The 20570-nt window shown below is 34.9% G+C and overlaps 2 protein-coding genes across 8 annotated transcripts; one reads left to right on the forward strand and one right to left on the reverse strand.

The window, feature by feature from the left end:
• On the forward strand, window positions 1780-7203 carry LOC18609610 (E3 ubiquitin-protein ligase RGLG2). Of its 5 annotated transcripts, none has more exons than XM_018115711.1 (12): window positions 1780-1991; window positions 3031-3350; window positions 3952-4036; window positions 4128-4268; window positions 4360-4473; window positions 4576-4673; window positions 5342-5421; window positions 5494-5599; window positions 5703-5830; window positions 5919-6180; window positions 6321-6377; window positions 6490-7203. In XM_018115711.1, exons 2-12 carry the CDS (start codon window positions 3099-3101, stop codon window positions 6568-6570), a joined length of 1404 nt encoding a protein of 467 aa, XP_017971200.1. In that variant the 5' UTR covers window positions 1780-1991; window positions 3031-3098; the 3' UTR covers window positions 6571-7203. The 5 variants fall into 5 exon arrangements, with proteins under 5 accessions (XP_017971200.1, XP_007044869.1, XP_017971202.1 ...); XM_007044807.2 differs by having other exon boundaries at window positions 1986-2160; XM_018115713.1 differs by lacking the exon at window positions 1780-1991 and adding an exon at window positions 2373-2444.
• LOC18609611 (protein GLE1) lies at window positions 7046-17675 on the reverse strand. 3 transcript variants are annotated; one of them, XM_018115707.1, is made up of 15 exons: window positions 17513-17675; window positions 17252-17419; window positions 16993-17151; window positions 16754-16871; window positions 16468-16616; window positions 15882-16053; window positions 14682-14910; window positions 14424-14533; window positions 14016-14086; window positions 13770-13851; window positions 12876-12950; window positions 12175-12258; window positions 8167-8298; window positions 7964-8086; window positions 7046-7720 (listed from the first exon to the last, which is right to left on the reverse strand). In XM_018115707.1, coding segments are annotated over exons 1-15 (1944 nt in total). In that variant the 5' UTR covers window positions 17515-17675; the 3' UTR covers window positions 7046-7450. The 3 variants fall into 3 exon arrangements, with proteins under 3 accessions (XP_017971196.1, XP_017971197.1, XP_007044871.1); XM_018115708.1 differs by having other exon boundaries at window positions 7046-7783; XM_007044809.2 differs by having other exon boundaries at window positions 14682-14904; window positions 17513-17674.

The raw sequence follows: 20570 nt of genomic DNA on the forward strand, positions 1-20570 counted from the left end.
GAAGAACAAATTGAAGTCATTCATGACTTAGTCTAGCCCTTGTTTCCCGGTACTGGCTTGGAAAATTTTCATCCGAGAATGTTGATTATTTTCAGTATAGGAGGAATGCGATGCCTAGGCCTAGCTTGAAGTCTTGAACCCAAGTCTTGTGGATGTCAATTTTGATGAATTAGGCCATGATCTACCCTATGAGTAGTTGGGTTGTGCATGGTTGCTTTACTATCAACAACTGTTTCAACAACTTTTGCCTACTAAAGAGCAAATAATTCGGACGTGATAATGAGAGAATCACAAAAGCATACAATTCCAAACCTTAATTAGGCTACTTGTTAGGTATTCAACATTTTTAATTAACATCAAGATGTTAACAACCTAATTAATGAGAGGTAGAAACATGGCAGAACCTCCAAACAGGTAGCCGTCCAGTTTAATTATGATTGGTTTATTGGTTGAACTTTTGTTTATTGAAGTAAAAAACAGTAAACTTCAATCTTAAAAAACTCACCAGTTCTTAATTTATCAAAACTCAATTTAACCCAATCACTTAAATTAAAACATAATCAACAATTTTCATTGATCAATAACGTGATTCGAATCAAAAGAAGACAAGAGATTTGACTCAATTTCGTATTACCGTATTATATTATTATTTTTTTATTATAATTTTGAGTGACTTAAAAGATAAATATCTTTTTAAATTGAACCTTGATCTTTGCTCTTTTCTATTTGAAGCGTAAAATAGGGGAATTCCATCTATTGGATACATAATGTCTAGAAGAATGAATAGTATGGTGACTGATAATAGTTCCAACCAGACTCCTAAAATGGTTAAATTAATCTCTCTCTATTGGAAGAAATTGAATACAGTTTAGTACGGGGAGAAAAGACTTTGGTTAGAATGAGGGGAGGTTAATTACTTTCTTTCAGGGGAAAAACTCGGTTTTATGGAGAAACTTTCTTATGGGACTCCTTAAATACAAACAAATAACTTTGGGCGTGATAAGGATATGACAAGTGGGCACCACTTTAAATAAAGTAACAAATCAAAGCAGCGGATGCATGTTGTCGTAGCTCCGAGGACAGTAGGATAACTGGACAAGATGGTCATTGGGCTAGCGGAACGGTTGACCAGCAATGTACAAAGTCCATGCTTTGTTTGTTTAGTCAGATTTAATTTAATTTTTTTTATCATAATTTAAAAAATTGAAATTAAATCTGTAAATTTGAAATTAGATAAAAGTCTAAAAGATACGTGGCATTATCTGATGCTATTTGGAAATAAGCCTCAGCGTTAAAAGAGAAAATGTAGGCAACTTAAAACCCTGTCTTATAGCTAACAGAGTTGATAAGTGAATTGAAATCTTTTGCTTCTATACCTTGTTTGTATGTATATAAAGAAAAGGAGATCAAGATTTGCAGCCTCTCATGCTCATAAGCTTCCGTTATCAGAATGAGGAATAACATCTCTCAACCAAGTAGCTCAAGGTATGTTGTGTTTATCTTATGTTTGGTTTAAGTCATGTTGTATGCTTTCCGGCAGAGGAGGCTCGGTTTTTATGATTGAAGAGCTCGGTTTTTACGCTCTCTTTAGAATATATGTCGTTTTCCAACAACGTAGGGACAACCTTTTCATCTCAAGTTACCATCGCACCCTAAATCCAGTCCAATCTTTGAGATAAAATCACGATCAAATTAAATCGACAAGATTCCAAAAAATCCATTGACTCCCCCACCTCAAAAGTCATCTGCATGGAACTTTCCTTGCAATTGCACTCGGAAAAGACACGTTCACACTTGTGGTTCCATGTGCCGCACCCTCCCCCACCAACCTTGCTGACCCTTCATCCCATTCCACAATTACACCCAAAAGCCTCCATTGATATGATAGTGAAAGGCAAATCTTCTCGTAAATTTTCGGCTCAAAGCATCTATTTCTGTAGCTAATTGTAACTTTCATACTTATAGATCAACTCCGAGCTATACACAGAGAGGTAATTCTTTAGCTTTTTTCATAAACTCTATTTGAAATAATCCCAGAATTTAAAATTCAGAGTTCTCAAATAGCAAAGTTAAAATGTGCTGTGAGATAGAGTGTGATGATTTTATAAGAAAAGGCCATGATAGGTTACACTTTTTGGTTCACCAGTGGTACAACTACAGGTAGAAGATTTTATCATTGTTTATTCAACTATTTTTTTTTCATTATTTTTATTCAAAAAAATCTTTTACTTACCAATGCAGACGACGACCCAGAATCGAAGGGTCGTTGTGCAATAATAAATTGGTCTGATGCCTCTGGATTCTAGCTTTTCTGGTGGCATATGCTTGGCGTAGAGATAGATATGATTTTAGAGACTAAACTAATTAATTAATGAATTCATTGATTGAAATGGAAAAGTGACACAAAAGAAGGGCAGTTGACGAGTTGTGGGGTTTTCTTGCTGGTGAGGTTATGTACATGATTCCTGTATATATCACTTTGTTAATTTTTGACGAAACTTGGGTCAAAACTTTCTTTCATTTAATGAATATAGAATACTTATCAGTAGTCATCTCTTGCGTGTTTATCTATGGAAGATCCACCTATAATTCTTCTCCTATTGTCTTTTCTTGATGTTTCTTGAAGTGTTTAATTATCAAATCTACTTGTATTAGGAACTTTTTTTAAATAAAAAAAAAAAAGAGAATTTGCAGGAACTTTCCAATGGTCTGTAACCTTTGAACCGGTCGGTACCAGCAGCCTTTCTTCATTTTGTTAGTCTTTATTTCATATCAGTAATTTTCCAAGGAAATTTCTTTTGCCTGGAACATTTATATACTTTGTAGAATTAGATTTTAGACCTGTAAAACCTTTCATATGCTTCACCTTGTTCATTTGCCAACTGTTGATTCAAGGATCAAGGATATTTTAGCAGGTTTTAGGTATTTGAGCAGCAGGATTTTGAGCATATTCAATTGTAGCAGCCATCTTTTTCCTATGAAAGGAACCAGCTGGCGATGATTTTTAATTGCTCTTTATTTGGATTGCAGGAGGAGATATACTTTCTGTTTGTGTGAATTCTTGGAGTAGCTTTTTGATTTGTTAGATTTTATTGGTTATGGGAGGCAAAAGCTCAAAGGAGTCCAGTGGAGGAAGGTATCCAACAAGCAGGTCAGCTGGTTCAGATGCATGGAGTCCTTATGTACACCCACCACAATCTGCTTATCCTCCAGAAAATTCTTATTATACGCCACAGCATCGATATGGTCCACCTCCCTCGTATAATTATGGATCACGAACGCCTCAGCTGCATAAGAGTTTGGAGAGGAAATACTCAAGGATAGCTGATAACTACCAAACTTTGGACCAGGTTAGCTTGTTGCTGCTGCATCTGTTGTGAGATTTTATCTGCTCTGTTTTTGTTTTGGTTCATATGGAGAAAGGGTGTGATTGTTGTTAATGATGAATAAGAATATTTATCCAGAATGAAAATGATAAATACGAGCACTTGTCATTTGACATTACAGCCTAAAAAACACGATTGTCAAACACATTTGGATGGAAAGCAAGACTTTCCTCTCAGCTTTTTTCTGTCAGATATATTGCAGTTGAAAATATTTTGAGCCTCTAGATGAATCATGTATAAATGATAAAAGGTATCTGGATAGGCTGTTGAAAGTTAATTGGAGTCCCTGACAAGAACTTCAACAGGACAGCTTGTGGTTTTTCAGTTTAATTGTCAACAACACTGTATTGTCTTTCTCCCTTTTGACAAATTGGCAGTGGTATAAGTTGCTTTTTGCTAGTTTCTTTTATATTCTTCTGCCTATATGTGGATTCTTCAATCATTCAGTTGCACATCTGAAATTCACCCTTGCTGCAAAAAATTTATTTTTCAGTTGACAACTTTTTGTGCTTCACAAAATTATAAAGTTTATGACATGTTCAGACAAAAAAATTGCTGATCACAGGTTACAGCTGCTCTTGCACAAGCTGGCCTTGAGTCCTCTAACCTCATTGTTGGTATTGATTTCACAAAGAGCAATGAATGGACAGGTATTACTTGTTACTTATAAATCCCATCTGATGCCCATAACTTTTTAAAGTGTCCTCCAATGCACCATGCTTAACTTGCATTCATAACCAGGTGCCAGGTCATTCAACCGCCGTAGCTTGCATCACATTGGGAATGGTCAAAATCCCTATGAACAAGCAATATCAATTATTGGACAGAGCTTATCCGCTTTTGATGAGGATAACTTAATTCCCTGTTATGGATTTGGAGATGGTAAGTTCATTGAAAGTGTTTTCTTATTATTCTACATCAATTAAGTTCACTATTTGGATTATGAAGATGATATTTACTTCATATTTTTCAGCATCAACACATGATCAAGATGTCTTCAGTTTCTATCCAGAAGAAAGATTTTGCAATGGATTTGAGGAGGTGCTTGCACGGTACAGAGAAATTGTCCCACAACTTCGACTAGCAGGTGCCTGATTTTGTTTGATCCCTTGGTTTGTTCATGTTATATGCACCTTGAAGTTGAACCAATTGGTTCTTACAGCAAAATCTCTATGTTTGTTTATGGCAGGACCAACATCTTTTGCACCCATCATTGAAATGGCCATGACTATCGTTGAGCAAAGTGGTGGTCAATACCATGTTTTGCTGATAATTGCTGATGGACAGGTAATTTACAGCAGTCTCTGAACTTAGATAGATCACTTCAGTTTTTATGGCATATGAAAGAAGATTACAAGGAATTTTGCTGACTCAATAATGAATGTATTCACTAAGATCTTGGAATTAGAAAAAAATTTTGAGACATTCTGTGGAAACTTGAACAGAGTAATGAAATTTGCCCATTACAAGGGTAGATCATGTTAATCATTGGTTTGGGCAGTACATGAAATTAGGCCCTGACTAAATTAGAAGATATTTTATTGACAATACTTTCTCGAGAGTAATGGATACTTATTGGAAAGGAAAAGCTTGTATGTTATCACTATGACATGAAGTCAGGAATAAGCAACAATTGTTATGTTGTCTAAGACATGATGCCAGCAAAGAAGTGAAACACTGATATTTAACTTCAGCACTATCTAAGCATTCAATTAGATAAAAGTGGGAAAAAAAGATCCATAGAATATACAGATTTGCAATCAAAAGCTGCTTTTGCTGCCAGTCTTCATAAGGTAACTCACTTCAGATAATTTACAGAAGTAAAAAACACTAGAAGGCACATCCATTTGATAGGGGGTCTCTGCCTCTCTGAAGCTGAAGTGAGTCTGATCATTCTGATAATGATTGGAATAAGAAATGTCAATAAGATAACTTTGATCTTATGCATGTTGTAGGTGACGAGAAGTGTTGATACACAGCATGGTCAGCTTAGCCCACAAGAGAATAGGACAATTGATGCAATTGTAAAAGCAAGGTAATTCTTATTAACTTGCTACTTGTTTTAGGTTGCTAAACACCATATCCTCACATGGCCATTTGATTGCAGTGAATTCCCCTTGTCAATTGTCCTGGTTGGGGTTGGTGACGGGCCTTGGGACATGATGAGGGAGTTTGATGATAACATCCCTGCTCGTGCTTTTGACAATTTTCAGGTGAGCAGTTTTTGATGTCTTTTGTAATTGTTGAAAACTGTAATTTGCTACTGTCTTTGAATGGTCTTAGTTGTTAAAAGCCACTTTTCTTTTTCCTTTCTAGTTTGTGAACTTCACAGAGATTATGTCAAAGAATATGGATCCATCCAGAAAGCAGGCAGAATTTGCTCTTTCAGCTTTGATGGAAATACCGTCTCAATACAAAGCAACTATTGAGCTTGGCTTATTGGGGTAGTTATCAAATTTGTTATTGACTGCTTACTTAGCAATTATTTATGTATAATTAATTTCTACTTGTTTTCTTTTATTAATAAATCAGAAGAAGGATGGGGAATACTTCGGAGAGAGTTCCTCTCCCTCCTCTTTATGGCACCTCTTCTTTCAACACCCCAAAGTCTTATTCTCGCTCAAGCAGTTTCCAGCAGAATGCATCTCCTTATTCGCGCTCAAGCAGTTTTCAGCAGAATGCTTCTTATTCGCACACAAGTAATTTTCAGCACAATTCACCTCCTTATTCTGGATATAATACCTCAGCTAGCTCAACCACAGGCCCATCTTCAAGCTCCTTATACGATCATCAGGTATGCAAACCATTCTGTTGAAATCACATCGTTGTCTAGCATTATCATTCGATGCCCTGCCACCACTATCATTTTTATACTAGTTAAGTAGTTATAAGGTACTAATCCCTTTCCTTCCATTCATTTCGCACACTTGACAGGTTTGCCCCATTTGTCTTGGTAATCCCAAGGACATGGCCTTTGGTTGTGGACATCAGGTTAATTACCTTCTCTATTTCCCATTGTTCTTTCCAGGAGCAATCTAATATATGGAGTATTGACATTATATTTTCTTTTTCCTTAACTCTTTTGAATCCTTCAATTTGACAGACTTGCTGTGACTGTGGAGAAGACCTCCAGCTCTGCCCCATCTGTCGGAGCACTATCCAAACTCGAATCAGGCTTTATTGATCAGCCTCCCTAATCACATTTTTCGGTTTGGCGACAGCTGAATCAGAGTCAACTTCCAAAAGCACGGAAAGGTTAGCCATTGGTTATAGCCTGAGAAAAATATTTCCGTTTATCGTGCATGAGCTTTACCACTTAAGAAGCAATTGTAATACGTAGAGGGGAGGCCTATGTTTACACCTGATGCGTCCCTTTGGGTTGGGGAATGTAGTTGCAATCACTAGCTGAACTCTGCGCCGCTCGCCTCATAGAGATTAAAACAACTGAAAGCTGAGAAGGGGACACGGCCAGTGGATGACTCTTGCTACATTGAAGCTCTCCAATTTGTTAATACTTTCGAAATGGGGTCTAGACTAGGATGAGAATTTTGCCCTGTCAAAGCAACTGATGAACCAATAAACCTTGGTCGAATCACTGGTTGAATAGACTCGGATCCTTGTTATTCTTTTTTCTTTTTAATTGTTTGTGATTGTTTTGATTTTTTTTTTTTTCATTTTGCTTCTTGGCTTGCGTCTTTCCCAAATCAGGGATACTTTTGTGGATGTGAACTGAATAATATCTCTCTAGAAAGTCATTAAACATTAAAACCTTTTTTAGACTTACTCTTCAATATGATGGGCGACTGGTAACACTTTCCATCCATTTTTTCAATCACATTTGTAAAGGTAACCTTCTGTAATTTTGGCCTTCGGATGAGCAGAGTAACTTGGTTCAAGCCTTTTAAGGGCTAATGTAAATCCACATCTGAACCATTTCCTACTCCAGAGTACATAATAATATAAACATCACAAAACCACCGTGGGGCGCTTCCTCTTTCTCATAAGGCGTTTTTGCCCTACTCTTAACACAAGAAGTGCAAGAAAATATTTCTCGCTTCAATCATTTAGTAGAAATATCTGTTTGGTTGATGATACGACTCTTGGTAATCTGAGTCAGGCACCATGACACTTGATAACAAAGAACCTTGCAAAGCCCTTCCCTCTGGTTCTTGAAGGAATTTCTTATCTTCCAAGTAAGACTGAATCTCGGCCATAATAGGCCTCAGCTCTGGATCTTGTTGGGCTCTCAAGGCATTTAGAAAGTTCTCGGAGATGATATTCAGCAACTTCATGAACTGAGATTTGTATTTTCTGAAGAGAGCAAAGCCTGCCATCTTTAAAACCCCAGATCTATTATTAACCCAATGGAAATTATGTCTCCACTAACCAAGCAAACTCTGTAATAGTTTAAAAGTTTAGAATGCTGAATTTTTGTCCCTTTCAGAAACCATTTAGGTTCTTTAATTTGGATGGCCAAACAAGAATTAATCCAATTTTCAAAACTTTTTCCTACATGTTCCAATTTCAGTGATTGATGGTACGATGGCAAAACTAAATTGAGAATTGCATCAACTTACTTGCAGAAATGCATTCAAAGCCACAGCAGTATAAATATTGGCAGGGAGTGCATTTAGGAACCTAGCAAGCCATGCCCAACCTTCCTTAAGCCCATGAACATTTTGGCCACCTGCAACCTCAGTCTGCCAATAATAATAACTCTGGGTTAGCTGATTCCTTGTTAATGACTTACTACAAGTAGAGAGGACGAGCATCCACATACCTGAACCAGTGCCCCGTACAGCTTCATGTAAGATTCCAACCGTTTCAAATAATCCTTCGTACTTTCAATCTTCCCATCGTCTTCTCGGTATCCTATAGCCTTCCAGTATGCCACTTTCGATTCAAATGCCGACTGAAATAGCAAATTACTACTTAGAATCCATACAACAAAAGAACAGAGGAGAGACACACCAGAGACAATTCATTTATCTATATTTTAACTTTTCAGAGAAGAGCACAGCACAAGACCTTAGGTATTTTTCTTTTTTAAATGGAGGCTTAAAACCAAAAAGACCTTAAACCTAAAAGTTCAGCCAAACAAACATAATAAGGTCAACAGTGTAAATGTTTAACTGGATTGATCTATAAACCCAAATCATGTAATAGATATACAAAACAATAATATTAAGGGTAAAATACCCAAACCCCCTTAAGTTTTGATCATAATTCAATTTGACTCCATTAGTATTGGAAATGGACAACCCATCCCAAAAGTTTATATATCATCAGACACATAGGTCTTGCCGTTAGTCCACTGTTAATTTTTCGCTTATCTAATGACGTGGCATTAATTTGATACCCATTTTACCCTCTATTTACTGTTCATCTCCCCCGATGACCCATGAATGCTCTGCTCTGTCAAACCCCCAAACCTCCATTTCTCAGAACACTAATCCCTCCCCTCAAAACACTACTTTTCAAGTTTCATGAACAATTTTCTTAACAGATCCCAACCAGAAAACACAAAAAGATCTGTACACAGAAAGAAAACACCAGGTGCTGCCTTTTCGCAGCAGCTCTTTTAAACCTGTCTATAGTCTTTACAAAATTAACCCACTAATTCGTTCCGGCAAGACCACCAACTCGGCGACCAGCACCAATCCCCATCCTCACAGAAAACCAGCCAGCAAAACAAAAGTTCTCTTTAATTCACAATCACAAGTTGCAAATCAAATTCAAAAGTGGATAATTAATTGCATCGAAGAAATTTATTTTAGTCTTGGACGTGGCTAGAGAGTGACATGTGGGAGGGTAGGTGCCAATCTGTTATGCTGTTGCCGATTTCAATAGCTTTTTTTTTTTTCTTTGAAGGCAATAGATCTGTTTTCACTTCTACTGAAAAAAGTAGAAAACTCTACCTTTGTGGTAGATATGCAGCCAACCCCTTTAGGACATGACCCTACCAGTGCCAAGAAAACAAAAAAAAAAAGTTGCATCTACAAGCTCTTGAGGTGGGTCAAAAACATCTCAGAGGCCATAGAGTCATCCAGCCACAACCAGATTTCCATTTCCCGTACAACCAAACAAAAACCACTGCTATCCAACTCCCTGTCCTTAGCAGCTCAAGTTCATAAACGTTACCAGCAGTAAACACCATCACTGTCCTTAGCAGATTCCAATAGCTATTTGGGATAAAAGAGAAAGCATTTTCTGCAGGGTGAAGATGAAATTGTAAGAGATTTCTGGAAGGATATTCCAAGACTAACCTTATTGGACTGTTCTAGACTTCTTGTTACGTATAATTTTTCAATTTAATTTTTTGAGGAAAAACAAGAAAAATTGGCTAAGGAGAAGTTGGCTAAAGCTGTCAGGCCTTCAACCAAGGAGAAGGGAAGGGAAGGGAAAGGAAAGGAAAGGAAATGCCATGAGAGGGGATAAAAAATATAGACTTTCAAAAAGAAGAAACGGATTTAGAGAGAAAGAGTTCAAGGAGAACAAACAATTTTAGAGGGAGAAGAAAGAGAAACTAAAACCAAAAACCTGCTGTGGTTCCGGCCCAGGTGTTTTTATTTGATGGGCATTTTAGTCTTTTTATAAAGTCTGTTAACAGCATTAAGAGTTCTGGGGTGAAATGTCCATTTCCAATACTAGTGGACTCAGATTGAATTATAGTCAAAATTTAGGAAGGTTTGGGCACTTTACCCTAATATTAAAAATTAGTAATAATGCAGCATTTACAAGATTTAAGTAAGTTATCACAAACAAATTCAAAAAAAAGAAATCAAGCAATTTGAGTGAATTTTCACTTATCAAAAAATGCATAGCCACATTTTTAACAAATGAAAACACTTTCAAAAGTGTTAGCTCAAAAGATTAAATAAACACTTTCAAAAGTTGTTGCTTATATGATCACTAATTTAGCTTGACCTTAATACTCAAAAATATTATGTTGGAAACTTGATTTAAGTAGAATAAATTTATGGTTGCTTATCAATTCACCGTAGGTCAAAATTGATCATGGCCTATTCTTTTTTTTGACATATTTGTCCTTTTAATTAAAAGTTTGATTTGTCCTCTTGGAAAAGATCTTGAATGGTGAATATGTCTTCCTTGAGCTTTTTAATGTATACATGGCCTAAAAGTTTGAAGTGCATCTAACTTTTCCTTATAGTGCCACCTTTGAGTTGCTTGATCGTTGAATGCCTATAGCTTAAGAAGCATCTTGGAGTGTTCACAAGCACGAAGGGATTGATCCTTTCTTTGAAGGGAATGATCTCCTTTAAAATAGAAGTGCTTTGAAGTTCGGCCAAGTACAAAGGGTTCGATCCCTTCTCTAAAAGGATTGATCCTTGGGTCATTTCCTTCCTGAAACAATTGGGACTTTTAAGGAGCAACAACATTTCTCTCATTAAATGCAGCCTGGTGTCTCCAAACTTTTTCTAAGTATAAAAAGGGTCTCTCCCAACACTATTGATGACATGAGAACAAGCTTTAAAGGCCAATTACTTATTCCCTTCAAGAAAATCAAGTGCACTAAGTGTTAAGAGCTCAAACTTTCAAATTCATTGCATCCAATTACTTCTCATCCTCTTCAAAGTTCTAAATTGTGTTCATCTGGCAAACACTCAGCCTTGTAGAGCCATTTTTAGTTGTCAAAAACAGTTATTGTGTATTTCACTTTCTGAAGTACGGGGAGAGAAAACCCTTAAGAGAATTTGTGAGATTTGATTAGAAAATTGACTTGGGTTTGAGTGGATAATATAAAGGTTATATTTATCCCTTTAAAAGGTATTTGTAAAGTTGAAGATATAGTGGATTGAACTCCTTGGCAAGGGAAGCTAAGGGAGAGGACATAGGGACCAAACCTCTATAAATTCGTAAGTTTGATTATCCTTTCCCTACTCTTTTTAATCATTTGAGCTAACAAAAAGATTTTGAAATTAAAAGTGAATACCATATATGCACAATAATAATCTAATAACATAAACCATATCAAAGAGAAGAGAGATGTAGCTTGTATAACAAGAAATGCGACACTTGACTGATCATTTTAAATTTAAGCAGATTGTGTATCAAATTGTCTAAATTTGTGAAGCTGCTTTAATTATTATGAGGTGTTCAGAAATTATATAAAGACCAAAAAAAGTACTCTTAGAACCTGTTTGGCCTGGCTTTTTTCTAACTTAAAAGCTATTATAAAGCTCTTATGAAAAATAATAGCTTTTAAAATTAAGCTGAAATTGTTTAGTAAATTTCTTTTTATAAGTACTTTTTTATAAGTTATAATTTTGATTAAAATTATCATAAAAGGTATTTCTTTTTTTGTGAAGGTAATATTGTTATTATTTTTAATAGATAAAGATATTTTTAAAATAAAAATAAAAATTCTCTTACATTTAAAAAAAAAAGAGAAGAAAAAGCTCCTCATAGGAGCTTTTCCTAAAGCTCTTTTTTTAAAAATTTTATTCTTTAAAAAAAAGCTGTTTTTTTTGTGAAGAGCTTTTCAAAATTTATATTTGGCCTGGCTTTTGCTTTTAAGAGGTAGATAAGCTGAAAAAAAGCCAGGCCAAACAAGCACTTAATATATTTTATAACTTCAAGTGATGGAGTGCTCTCTCCCTAAACTATCATCCTCAGTCAACACGGGGAAACAAGGATGAGTTTCAGGGCCAGTTTTTTATTAATGCAATTTTACGAACCTCAAAGAACACTTTAAGCTAACCATTGCATGCCACATCGGAATGCAAAAGAATAACAAATGCCTTATGTAAGTTGATAAATGAGTTACCTTTGAGTATGATATATGCTTTGGGACAGTGTAAATGCAAGCCCTTTGTAGTTCAGCAACAAGAAGATCCATTGCTTGTGGGAACTGGTGAACAAGGATCATTTTGCATTAGTAGTTAAAATAAGCCCAAGAATACAAGTATATTATTCTGACAATAAAAAAGAAAAGATGACATATATTATAAGCCACTCTGTCAATGATAAAATACAATTTCTGATTCTAAGATCAGAGGAAAAGCCCCTGCAAAACCAAGATTAAAACTATTTAATGTACCATAAGTATTGGAATTTACGTATTTGACAATTAAACACTAGTCATTTCTACTTCTAATCCAACTGATAAATATGATATTCATGTTTAAGAGTTTGGCATAAGTTCATCATTACATCCTAACTGCTACAGCAGTCATGCACCAAAGACATTTACACAACGAAGGAAATCAAGACTTCTGAAAAAGTAATTGACTAGATGTAATCCTCGTGACTCTAATGTGAGATGATAAAATTATAGCATGCAAATGCCTAGTCATAAACTTCATGTGACAACACTGCAATATCTAAGTTGGCCTGTGAAGGGAAAAAGGACTTGTATAATGGTTATTATGATTCATTTGCTCCCTTCACACGAACACCTTCCCCCCCCCCCCCCTCTTCCCCCCTGTCTCTCCCAAACCAAAAGAAAATAAACCTGTAAAGATGTACCTGCGATGTTACAAGGACAATGACATGACCACAGGCAAAGGCAGCATTATCAGGGCTTTCACAGTGAGAAACAACCTGAGGTATCAACAATAGAAATGCATGTTCATAACCATTAGGATTTTTTCAAAATACAAGGTGTTGCAATCAAACATTAAAGAACTAGAATTGGTGGATCAATAGGAATTATGGTTCCAATTGATTTCTGAGATATATGAGAAACATATACATGTACTATTGACAGATTATATGGTCCTATAAAGAATATTTGAGATTGTAATTAGATGCATGCATGGCCACATTACCTTGTCATTTCATTTCCAGGCTTTCACAGTGAGAAACAGCCTGATGTATCAACAACACAAATGCTTGTCCATAACTATTGGGATTTTTCCAAAAAAAAAAAGAAAATACAAGCTGAAAGCACGATAACTGTGCATTGCAGTCAAACATTAAAGAACTAAAATTGGTGACCCATAGGAATTATGGTGAGTTGCTCCAATTGAATTCTGAGATATATAAGAAAAATATGCATATACTGTAGACAGATCACATGGTCAAATAAAGAATTTTAGAGATTGTAGTTAGATGTGTTAATGGCTACATTACTTTGTCATTTCATTAGAGAATAGAGAACTCTCTCAAGGTATGCATACTTGGCTTCATTGTAACAAGTTCTTTTGCTTTTGATGCAAAACCAGATTTCCTAGTTTGCCTTTCTATTAATTAGACTTTTTATATATTTTATTAACTTCACCTTCCAGGGAATACGTAAAAATCATTTTTCTATAATGAGAATACAAAAGATAATAAATAAAGAAACAAAGAAAGAAAATGGCACATCCTTTAGAAAGAAAGAAACAAAATGGCACATCCTTTAGGGCTGAATCTGATTACCTTCTTAGCAAAAGATGCAATGCTGATGGTCTGAGGGCAACGAGGATTGTTGAAAATCTTTATAAGCTCAGTGGCTTTTGTTCTGCAAAAGATGGTTTACATGTAGGCTTATCAATCTAACAGCATCATGAAACTTTAGAAACTGAAATTCAAGTATAATTGCAGTGAACATCAGCCACAATGCAGAAAATTGTAACAAAAATTGACTAAGACTACCTACTAAATAAAAGAACACATCCAGCTCACCTGACATTGTCTTTTGTACCCCTTATTTGTCTTATCAACCTCGCAATATGCCTTTCAGTGCTGCCAAAATCCTAAAAACAAACAAGAGTACATAACCAACTGACTGACACATACAAACAAATCAACACACGGAAAAAAAATTTTCTGTGCTGAAAGAGGTTACCAAATACTACATACAAATGGAGAAAAGATGGTAAGGAAGCTAAAACAATTTCCACTAATATAAACCACATTTCTACAATAAGGACCATCCTCTTTATTTTGTAATTTATGTTTCTTCTTTTGAGAAGTAAAGAAACATTACTTTTCTCTAGTAGGGGCACATTCTGATATTTATCTCACAACATATAATTTGAATGTATATCTTAAAGGTAAATATATGCAGCTCAATATAGACTGAAGAAATACCTCATTTGAGCTTGATCTCAGTGATTGGTTTCTTTCATCCAACTCTTTTAACTTTTGTAGTCTTTCCCTCTCTAGATTTAAAGCACTCTCTGCAGCCCTGAGCATGTTACCTGCCATAATTGACAGTTGAAAATGAGATTAGTGTTAAAATGTTAGGGTTTAGGGTTTAGATTTAGGGCTATGTATGTACATTCTACACAAATATGCATGTGAGTGTTTTTAAAACTTAAAATTCCTTCATATTGGATAAGAATATACCTGCTGAATATGACTTCATTGTTTTATCAGCATCAGAGCCCTTGGGCTGAGCATTTAAAACTACTGAACTAGTTGCCGTTGGGCCTCCTAAAGCTTCTGTTTGTGACACTTCAGAAGTATTAGCTTTTGAGGCTTTATCTGCTTCCCTTTCTGCTGCTTCTTTTGCTGCTCTCCTCTCAGCTTCCAAAGCAACTCTTTTGGCTTCCTCAGCTTTAAGTTTAGCCTGCATCTAACACATAAATATCTAAATCATAAACAGAATATCTTCCAAATCAAAACCCTAAAATACTAGAAGTAACTGGTAAAAGGATTAAAGTAGTGGAAAAATATAGTCGTTAGAAAAATAAAATTAAGATTTCTTCTTTTTTCAAAGTTATAATCTTTAAAAAGGGCTTCATAAATGGAGCAGAGATCGACTATCAGGAAGCATAATAAGAGCACCAGAACCCACAAACAGAAAAAAAAATAGAAAAATAACAAGAAAATTAGTTTGAACTCTGGCAATAACCAAATTATTTAAAGCTCAATAAACGAATATTGGAGAACATCTCTAATTTTATTCTCTCATGCCCAATGGTAAACAATAAAGGCTTTCAATGGAGAATGAGCAAAGTAATGAGTCCCACCGAGTTGTATGAATTCTAATCAAAAACCTAGGGGTATGAGGCAGAGTCTTTGCAGTACTAACCAGCCCAATTATCATACTTTTATTATACTTATGTTCTTTGATCAAATTACAGGGGTCTGGTGATGCTCAAGATTTAAGAGACTATGAAAGGTTAATGTATTATCCTTTTCTCTAAATCCGTCCCTCTATGGATGTATGTCAATGAACTGAACCATGTAACTTTGTACTAGTTTGTTGTCTTTTATATGCCACTACAATGAAGCACAGCACTCATATAAAGGAAGTTCAAAGAGTACTAAAATACAAGCAACATGACCAGCAGCATAGCTTGAACTCTAGTAATAGCCAAGTCCTTTAAGTTCAATCAAACAAGTTTTCTTAAAACTATAGTTACATGCATGACAACCTAGCAAAAGAGAACTTCAGCTACGTACAGAAAGCCCAGGTAGTTCATGAACCAAAGAATGCACAACATAATACTTCTAGTTGGATGAACAAAAGATACCAAAAGGTGCAGTGCCACATATACCGCAGGTCTATTAATACCACATTGAGGGGCTGTGTAAACAAACCTCTGCCTCAGCTTTGGCCTTTTCTTGGCGTAGTCTTTCTTCTTGAAGTGCCTTTTCCCTTCTCTTGGCCTCTTCATGTGCTGCATCACTTCGTATTCTCCTTTCTGCTATTTGTGATTTGAGTTCATGGTCCCGCTGGACAGCAGTCAAGTGATTATCAAGTGCTTCTGCACTGCAGTAATTTGATGAATTTTAATAAAAATTCTTTCCAAAATAGCAAGCACCAATACATGGTCTTGGAAGCCCTTTAAAGCTTTAACAAATTCATCCATTATATTCTAATCCAAAATGGATTCCACCTTACCAGTCATTCTCAATTACTTTTAACAATCAGATATAGTAGTAGTTCTTAAAAATGAGGATAATGTTTGGCCAGATTTCAGTTAGCATGTCTATAATGGAGTGTCAAACCGCATCAAGAGATTTGATCCACTCCTGACTAACAAAGACAAAGGTACAAGGAAAAAGGGGAAAAAGAGTGGGGAGAGGGGTGATAGAGAAAAAGATCCAATTCTTGAAACAATACTTTCCAAAACTGAACAGTATTGGAGTGAATAACAAGGTGAACCAGGAGATGCCTACTTACAGTCTGCGTTGATACTGAACATCAAATTTCCTCTCCACTTCCCGCCTTGCTTCTCTATATTTGTCAACTTTCACATGTGCAGAGGAAGACTTTTCGCTCTCATTCATGAAATCTGTCTCTAATGACGAGATTTTGCTCCTAATTTCCTCCTGTAATTAAGTCCATTCCAATGCTACACCATAATCCATAAAAAATGATAACAAACCAAAAAAGAAGGAAAAAAAAGATCAAGTTCAAAAAGAAAACAATGCAAAAGCACTCTTCAACTTGAGCTAATCCAACACACCCTAACTCCAAGTTGATGCTCATGGGTTAACTCAACTAAAGCACTCTCCACCAATCCCACCTCATTCATGAAGTAGGTTTGTACTTGAAGAGACGATTCATTGTCAGAATCATCATCACTGCCACAGAAAGTTAACAGTTTACGAGGAAATTGTGAAAGTTCATCTCCTTGACCATACATTCAAATAAAAAATTTCATATTTAGTAAAGTTAAACAAATTGGCTGGTATAATCCCATACCTCAAATAAAATTCATCGCAGTTAAATCGTGTAGCTTTCACTAACCCTCGATCATGAACCTCCTCAGCCTCACCTTCACTATCCTCAAACTCCTCATCAGATATTCTCATTACAAATGCATTTGGGCTCCTCTTGATGCCATTTTCCGCATAAAATTCTCTTTTTCATATATTTAAAATAAAAAAGAAAAAAGAAAATTTGCTTAATTCTACTGACACAAAAACAGAAACTACGACGAGACAAAAAATGAAAAAAATACCTTGATTTTGTTTTTGTAAAAGGCAAAGGAACTGAAGAAGAGACATTGAGCTTCTTTTCCAAGGAATCGATCTCTGGTAACAAAGCATCGAAACTCCAATCCGGGTCGGGATCAAGACCGATTCCATTAACGGTTTGAGGGCAGCGAATTTCCAACTTAACAACTCCCCTGCAATGTCATGCATTTTATAAATAAAAAAAAAAAAGAAAGACCAGAAGCTAAAATTTTACAGTAAAAGCAAGAGAAGAAATTTAAACTTACATTGTGAAATAACTTACGGGTTTTGGGGATTTATAAATTTAAAACCCTAATTCTGTTGGGAGTTGATAATGACCTAATGAGTACAAAACCCTAGAACCCCAATGTTTTCAAATTCCCAAAGCGAAGCGGCACTGCCGATTTCACTGTCTAACCACATTCCTTCTTTTCACTCCATGGACCGGATCCCTTCAGTTCTTCTTGAATCTGGACTGATTTGGATCGGATTCGGAAGATCCATGGATCCACGTTACGGATTTGTCGTACATTAACGATTGGGTCCATTGGGCATTTTCACGGTCCTGAGCCCATATTATTCAAATTTTACTGGGCCCATAATTTAGTGTTTTAATACTTATTTCCCAATTCACAATGTTTCTTTCCCATGAATACCTTTCATAATGATTTTAGAAATGATGTTGCCATTTTAAACAAAAGCCATGGTCAATGTAAAGAACATGGAGTGAATATGTTTCCGACCGACTTCCTTTTTAAGTATTTAGCTCCATGATCGCTAAATCTTTTTATTCTTCTCCATTGATTAGTAATATATAACACTTTTGATTTAGTATATAATATCAAAAATAATAAAAGATTATAAATTAGGGTTAACCATTTTTTTTTTGAAAAGCTAAGGTTAAACATTTGATAATCTCAATTAGCATCATCCTATTTTTAGTGTACACATAAATTTCATATCAAAAATTCATAAACAAATAACAATTTTAATTTAATCAAATGTGGAAGTATAATCTTTGGATTTTACAATAAAATGAAATAATAGTTCTTTATTTCTTTTCTTCAACAAATATACTTCAAGACTCTTGATGACTTAGTCTTGAATGAACATAATCGATCTCATTCTTTGAACTAAAATGAGATCAAAGAGCAATTTTCTTAAAAAAATAATTCTTAAAACCTAATATTGACGTTTTTTCGTAATTTTTTTACTTTTGTAGAAGTGGATAATCGGGGATATTGAAAGGGCGATACACTATATTGGTTTGGTGAGTGGTTGGGTTGCAAAGTCAAGGAATTCCAAGCTCGGGTTTTGGTTTACGTTGAGGGGAATTGACGTTGTACAAAGTGGTTCTGTGATAATAGGGCAATGAGGATGGGGATAGCCTTGTGTATGCGAAATGGTGGACTTCTGTGCAGTTAATTTTCATGTTTTCTATCTTTCAAGGGTGGCTGATATGACTACTTTGCTATAGCTATTTGGGTGAAAAGGCTTTCTATTTTCTTCAATATGTTATGTAAGTTTACTGTGTATCAAGAACCTACAATACGAGAAGAAAAGAAGAGCATTTTGGAAACAAAGAGAAAAAGCCTTTGGAAAAAACTGATTTTGTATTTTATTACACTTAACAAATGAATACAATCAAAAAGTTTATATATAAGTGGTTAACTAACTAAACAATAGTAAACTAACAATGGTAAAGTAACTAAAGTAACTATTTAATTTAACCACATGCTCTGACACCCCCCTTGAGAGGAGCATGGATATCAAGAATGCTTATCTTGTTGAGAAGTGACTGGAACCACTTTGGCAGCAATGCTTTTGTAAATAAATCTGCCATTTGAGAAATTGTATTTACATACATAGGTTGTATAATTTCTACAAGCACTTTTCTCTCAAATAAAATGACAATCAACTTCAATGTGCTTCATACGTTCATGGAAAACTGGATTTTTGCTCATACTTAAAACTGATTGATTATCACATTTAAGCTTGACAACATTGGAATGATGAAATCCAAAGTGTTGCAAAAGATACACCAACCATATTATCTCACAAGCAGTAGTTGACATGGCTCTATATTCAGCCTCAGTAGAACTTTTAGTGACAACACTTTGCTTCTTCAACTTCTAGCTTATTAAAAAATCATTAATAACCCGTGACAAATCTTCTTGTTGATAAACAACCAACCCAGCCACTGTTACAATAAGCTCAAAGTTGTAAGACTGATAAAGAAGACAATAATATTCCTTGACCAAGAGAGCCTTTCAAATATTTCAAAGTTCTATATACTGCATGCAAATGAATATTTCCAGGTCTGTTCATAAACACTTACAGCACTTGTACCCCATACATGATATTTGGTCTAGTAAACGTCAAACACAACAATTTCCCAATCAATTGTCTATACTTGGAACTATCTACTAGCAAACCTTTATCAGTAGCAACAATAATCTTTTGATCATAATCCATTGGAGTAGATGTAGGCTTTGCTCCAATAGACCATATTCTTCAATTAAATCTACTACATACTTTCTTTAACATAATAAAATTCTTTTTTTTTTTTATCTAGCAACCTCTATCCCAAAAAAGTACTTAGGAACACCAAGATCTTTTAGCTTGAATTTAGATTGTAAAAACTATTTTACGTCATTCTCAACTTGTACTAAAGTACTTGTAATCAAAATTTCATCCACATAGACTAAAAGTACCATAAAATTACTATCATTAGTCCTTTTAATGAATAAAGAATAATCGGACTTTGATTGAACAAAGCCAAATTGCAACAAAGTTTTTGTGTACTTGGCATTCCACAGCCGAGAAACTTGTTTAAAACCATAAATATGGTGTTTGGTACTTGCCAATGTAATGTGATTGCAACTAATGTGATTGCAAGAAAGATAACGTTGCAGTGTTTGGTGTATAAGCAAAGTAATGATTAAAATGCAAGGAAGATAATATTGCAGCGTTTGATTTACAAGTACTTTACTAGAAATATAATGTTAATTTTCAGAATTACCTCTATTTATTAAAATACAAGTTTAATATACTTGTATTTTTTGTTGTTAATTTCATATAATATCATCTCTTAAATATGCTTTCAATATCATATATTTTATTTTTATTTTTTATTATAATCTTATATATTTTGTTTTCATTTCTTAATATAATTTTCTATATTATATATTTTATTTTAATTTTTTTCTTTAAAAGATAATATAAATTTTATTGATAGTCACCATGATTACTGAGAATAATAAAAAGACATTCCTCAAAATCTATATATAAAAAATAAATTATAACATTGCAAAATGTTTTTAA

This window comes from Theobroma cacao, chromosome 2, assembly GCF_000208745.1.
Source record: "Theobroma cacao cultivar B97-61/B2 chromosome 2, Criollo_cocoa_genome_V2, whole genome shotgun sequence".
NCBI lineage: Eukaryota > Viridiplantae > Streptophyta > Magnoliopsida > Malvales > Malvaceae > Theobroma > Theobroma cacao.

Excerpts from the sequence above, each read along its gene's own strand:
- LOC18609610 (XM_018115711.1), top strand. The coding sequence starts at position 3,099 with ATGGGAGGCAAAAGCTCAAAGGAGTCCAGTGGAGGAAGGTATCCAACA. Across the intron at positions 4,474-4,575 it reads CCCACAACTTCGACTAGCAG|GACCAACATCTTTTGCACCC; the intron begins GTGCCTGATTTT and ends TGTTTATGGCAG. Across the intron at positions 5,422-5,493 it reads GATGCAATTGTAAAAGCAAG|TGAATTCCCCTTGTCAATTG; the intron begins GTAATTCTTATT and ends ATTTGATTGCAG.
- LOC18609611 (XM_018115707.1), bottom strand. Across the intron at positions 17,152-17,251 it reads TTTACAAAAACAAAATCAAG|AGAATTTTATGCGGAAAATG; the intron begins GTATTTTTTTCA and ends TATATGAAAAAG. Across the intron at positions 16,872-16,992 it reads TGCGATGAATTTTATTTGAG|TGATGATGATTCTGACAATG; the intron begins GTATGGGATTAT and ends TTTCTGTGGCAG.